This window comes from Cariama cristata, unplaced genomic scaffold (assembly GCF_000690535.1).
Source record: "Cariama cristata isolate BGI_N322 unplaced genomic scaffold, ASM69053v1 scaffold30591, whole genome shotgun sequence".
NCBI classification, from domain to species: domain Eukaryota; kingdom Metazoa; phylum Chordata; class Aves; order Cariamiformes; family Cariamidae; genus Cariama; species Cariama cristata.
In genome coordinates, this window is record NW_009601504.1 from 9,063 (window position 1) to 15,006 (window position 5,944).

Consider the following 5,944-nt stretch of genomic DNA (forward strand, 5'->3'; position numbering starts at 1 on the left):
ACCTTGTGAAATTTGGATCTATCAGTTGCATGATACCAATCAGATACGGCAAGAGGACAACTGCAGTTTCCAATGTCTATGATCAAAGACCAACACTGGATTGAGTATCATATCCATCTAGACATGGCATGAGAGAGGATACCATAAAAAAAAAAGTGGTAAGGAAAGGCAAGAAAACCAGTTACAGCTGTACTTATAGCTGCATTTCCTCTTAATTAAGAGGAAATCAGTCTGTTTATCAAATTCAAAATGCAAGCCTACTTACAGCAACACAGAGGATAGCCAGAAGCTGTTACAAATGACAGATGCTATTCTCAACTGTCCTTCAAGCAGGCATCCTGCATTTTCTTTGTCAACAAATGCGATTTGGTTTTGCCCCTAGTATGAAGAAAGAAGTTTGAGTTTTTTCTCTGGAAAATATTAACCCCAAAATAAAATCTGAACTTACCCTTCCAGCAGGCTACTAGAGCTCTACAAATAAAAGGAAACATTGGAAGATTTTAAGAGGTGCTGAACATTTGTTTTGAAGTTTTATTACAAAAATATATTTGCAAACATACAAAATTCTGGATGAAAAAATGCTCATTCTTAAACATTTATGCAATAACTTAATAACTGCAAACATACATAGGTGCTATAAAATCCATACCATACCAAAAATGTTAATGATGCAGTATCTACATTTATTGATGTACAATTATTCTCATTCCGGTTTCCAGAAATCTTTCCTGAAGCCCTCCCTTCCCCATGGTCTTCATATTGAAAGAACATGCAAATGGGTACAACTGGTTCATCCACAAAAGTGATAAAACTCAGAAATTAATGAAAGCACATAATGTACATAAAAAACCTAAACTAACCATATGCCCATACACTGAATAGATAAAAATAAATACACCAAATTAGAGATACTGCAATTTTGCCAACTTGAAGTGAAAGGAAGATATTGCATCTTAACATTTTCCTAACTTTGCCAGACAAAACTGAGGTGATATATATTGCACACATTCCTCCTGTTAAGATATGCTGTACAAAGCAACCCAAATACCTGGCAAAAAGGTGGCTGATTTGTTTAGAATACTTTTAAAAATAAGAAGTCCCAAGTTAAAGTTTCTTTTCTAAAATATTTCAGAAATTATATCAGTGACTACATATGGCATAATGGGTTTCAGAAATCTACCAAAATGAAGCAATTAGTAATGCAAGCAAAAATGAGAAACATCCAGCAGCAAAAGTTTAAACATTATATTGATTTTTTATACAGATAATTAAACATTTTGTACGAAATCAAAATGAATCACTTTTTTAAACTTTATTCAATCATTCTGCAAATCTTGTTTAATTTGGAAAGATATACTGCTTCTAAGCTAATAGCTGTTAGGCACCTTTCATATAAACTTTGCATTATTAAATAACAACAGATAAAGTCTAACTACAAAACTGAGAATTTTTATTTTCCTGAACAATTCAGCAGCTGTAGGTTTTAAAACTGTCTTTGATTGGGTTGGGGGGGGGGCGTGGGTGGGTGGTGTTTTTTGGTGTGTTTTGTTTTGTTTTTGTTTGTGTTTTTTTTTTTTTACAGTGACTTAATGCTAGCCACAAACCACATACTTAGCTAATACAATTAATTTGGGGAGTGTAGTCTAACTAATAATCTTTCAATTCTCAGAACTAATACGTAAAATCCCATTAACCCAGCAGTTTTACAAAAAAAAAAAACCACCCCACCAACAACCCCAACAAATCACTTGAAAATGGTCGCAATAATTTCCTGTGATGACTCATGGTAACTTGCTACACACTAGTTGTCCCCATATGTGGATAACACAAATCAAGCACTTTGACAAGCTGGTAATTTCAGATCTATAGAAAAAGTTAAAATAATCAGGGAAAAAAGTTGTTAAGTAACACAGTCCACATTTAAAAAAAATTCACAATACTTGAGCTTGTGTTTTACAATGTAACTTTTCATTAAAGAGGTTTATCTGTTAAACCCACTACCCTGGCACTTGTCATCAATCTCTCTGGTGTATTGGATGACACCTAGGTTGGTTCCAGTTGTCTGTTGGCTACATGTAGAGAAGTTCGAACAAACATGTGCAGGCATTCAAGATGAACAGGTTTGCTTGTTGTAAAAATGCCTGCCTAGTACCTATGATTTCAACTCTGTTTCTCTTCCAATTCATTTTGAACACTGGAGGCGGGGGGTGTGTGGGGGGGGAACTAAGCCAATAATGTATTGCTACTAGTATACTACAAAAACAAAAGTAAAGTAAGAATGTGCCAACTGCTTGTGGGGGTTCCTGGACAACTGGAGACAAGTTCAGGATATTCAAAGTAGAGTCAAACTCTCATAACAGCATTGCTATTCTAAACAGTATTACTTTTGTCAACTGCATATAACTGAAGAACTCAAAATACAACTCCGTCCTATCATTTCTATAGATCTTTGGATATGACTGTATTTAGCAAACAGTACAAATATGCACTATCAGCTTCCAATATTTCTATTCTTAGAAACTTTTATCAAATCTTCTTTTGAAGAAACCAGAAGCTGTCTCTAAGAAGTGAGAAGTTACAGATTTCATCTTTACTAAATCCAGATACTAAGGAACTGTCTATTTGGTTTAGGCTATCCATTTTTGTTCAGAGGAACTGTTCATTGGTTTGTCCCTTTTAGTGAAACTTTCTCTAAAAAAAACCCAACGAAACAAATTAGTTTAGACCTTAGATCTAATTTGAGTCTCGTTTATGCACATACACAGTATTATAACTCTAGAATTTATCCTATCTTCCTTAACAAGGCTGAGTTTATATTGCTGAATTCAAATGCTACCATTAAAGCCAATATATTTTTTGATCAATGTGCATGATGTTAGCATCTTTCCCTGAATCTTGCACATTTTTCTAACAAAATACTATATATTTTAACTGGAAACACTGAACTCAAAGGCTGAGAAGAGCTTTTCAGAAGGCAGGTAGTGCTAAACAAAATGTATTTTCCACTAAAAAGCTACAAAAAACCTAAAATAGATCAAATACATAAAAATGTAAATATTTGTTGTATCTAAAACATATCAATTTGTGAACAAGTCACAATTAAAGCTCAATTACTAGTTCCCAATGAAATGACCATGCACCTTGACTATGTCAGCATTAACTAATCCTTAGGATATATATACATACATATATGTTGTAAGGAGCTAAACAATTTTTTTCTTCATATTTCAATAGTGCTTGAGGGAAAAGAAAGAAGCAGTGCATCATAACTCACTACAGATTATCTTTTTACTCAATAAACCAAAACTTTTCTACTGGAAAAGCATCCTGTAAAACTACTATTGCTGGAAAAAGTTGGGATCTGAAGTCTTATTAATTACCTTTGCATGCCTTTAAGAAATAAATACAAGCCATGGGTAAACCAACACAGCAGCATAAGAAACTATGAATTAGAAATTTTCTGATTTCAAATGGGAAAGTATCCAGTTAAATTCTTACATTAGTGAATAGTGAATTACTAAATCACATATAACAAGCAGTAACATTTTAATTAGATAAACTTCAGACTATGAAGTGTGCACTAACAATTTGGAGAGAGGGCAACAGAAGAAAAGCATGCATTTGTTCCCCATCTGCATAGTTTTCAACACTGCAGTTCCAATGCAATTGAGGAATGAAAGCCAACTATGACATGGTCCATCCTTAAGCTAAAAGGGAAACAAAGTACTGAAATTATATCAAACACTACTGAACAGGAAGAGGGTGTCCCAGTAGTGATCTCCCAACTATAAAGCAAGAGAACGTCAATATGCAACAGAACTACTCTGCTGCTTAAAAAAAAAAAAAAACACAACAAAAAAACCCTACAAAAAACCCCCAATCACTGAGGATTTGGCATATTTCAAATTTTGCCTTTTTAGAGAAAATGGCCTTACTCACTTGAATACTTGTCTAATGTTAGTGACGCAGAAGCAAAGAAGATTAATGGAATATTTAAAAGATGAATTTATGTGTGTTAGCTAGAGGCTGTCAATGTATTGAGCAAATCACATATTTAAACCTTTTGTTAAAGATTTAGCTCCAAAGGCCTGGCTTCCTGATCTGTTCCTTCCCCACACCTGCCAACTTAATCACAAGCATTTTGCTCTCCTCTTCCTCAGTCCTTCAAACTGGAACTAGGTTCCCACAACTGAATTTTGTTCTGGTGTGGTGTAGTGTATGTACTATGTATTTGCTGGTTTAAACAGTATTGAGTCTGTAATCCTTGAACAGTAAATACAGCTAGGAATGAAAGCCAGAGCAAACATTTGCACATTCACTTAATGCTAATGAGAGCTCAAATGCAACTTAAGTCCCCTTCCCAATAAAAACAAAGGTTTGCTGGTGATGATCACAGTGAAAACCTAGATCACTTCTGAGAACATTACTTTCATAAGTATTTAGTCTTTCCTAACAGGTTCAAATTCAAGACATCGAAAACTAAATATTCTTTTACAAAAATATTAGTTTTATAGATGAGGCATAATTGTTTCTAAAATGAATATATTTTCAGTAGATTTAGCTTCATTTATAGCTTAATGTTGTCTGTATTCTTGGTTAGGACTTGCAAGTAGACATCATGAATAGTGCTGAGAAAACGGGAATCATTCTGCAGGAAAAAAAAACCACATTAGAAACATTACTAAAAAGATGCAAAAAAAAAGTTTAATTTAATGCCATTTAAGTTGTGCATAAGGATTCCTTATAGTGCTAGCTATCTGAGAGTTAAGAGAAGGGAACTAGCAGCATACTTGTACAAAAGGCAATGCTTTTTGGACAACATACAGACTTTGAACCATGAAGCTGGTAAGACGGCTAAAGAGATCACTAAGCACACTGGATGCTCAAACAAACAAAACAGGGGTCACTAGGTCTGCCTCGGCCATATAATTTCACTGCCCTCCAGAGTCCAAACCTTAGCCTTAGACACAGAGAATTCCATCCTGTGTACAGGTCCCTAAATAAAGTCTGCACAGGTGTCCAAAGTAATGTTATTTCTGCTTGTCCGACCAGCCTGAAAGGGATTGCAGCATGTTATACAAGAATTCTCATGTCAAAGCATGACTGGGAAGTGAATTAGTTTAATCTATAGATAACATTTAGAGCTATTTCTTGAGTCCAATTCCTTCAAATGGCAAATATACAAAACTGGTATCTAATCAGCTAGCTTGAACATGTAATATTCTTTTCACAAGATCTGCACAGCAAATTTGGCATCCTGCTGAAAGCTGTGCAAGTACTCCCATGCTGCAGGATATGCCTATTTTGGTTTTCATTCAGCTATCTGTCTATATAAAGAGAAGACTGGAGACAAATATTCCAATCAGCTCTCTAAAGTCACCACAATGACCACAATGATGTTCTTCAGACTACCGGGCAAGAATCGGTGCGCTATGTCTCTAATGACAATAAGACTTCTGGTAGCTGAGCTCAGTTGCAAGACTTGCAAGTAAGCCAGTTTAAGTCTTTAAAGAGAAAAAACCATGAACACCAATACACAAAAAGTTTATGCAAAAAGGAACAACACAGATAAATCAGGCGACCCAGCTAACGATGGGATCTAGTAGTAGCCCTTTTCGGTCCTACCAACTTTATCGCTGGGAAGATAATGTTAATTTTAAACTCGCATTTTGGGCATAAGCTCTACTAACATCAGCATGGAGGGGGCAAGAGAATACCGAGTTAACAAAGAATTGTTTGCCACATCACCATGACATTAGAGGTCAAAATGATCTCAATGCATGGCTACTCCCACCACCACAGATTTAAGTCAACTGAACATTTTAGTCCCTAGAAATAGCAGAACTAGAACTTTGCAATTTCCATTTCAAAGACACAAACTTCAGCTAAAGATCAGGAACAGTTCCAGGGAACTGGAAAAAGGAAAGTTTTCCTTGAGAAAGCA

General features: G+C 35.1%; 1 protein-coding gene across 1 annotated transcript in view; it reads right to left on the bottom strand.

The window, feature by feature from the left end:
• Nucleotides 1–4,567: 4,567 nt before the first annotated feature.
• DCP1A (decapping mRNA 1A) overlaps nt 4,568–5,944 on the bottom strand; it is a 34,769-nt gene continuing 33,392 nt past the window's right edge. The window contains exon 11 of the mRNA XM_009710484.1: nt 4,568–4,648. Coding sequence (XP_009708786.1) covers nt 4,568–4,648 — 81 coding nt within the window. The remainder of the gene's footprint in view (nt 4,649–5,944) is intronic.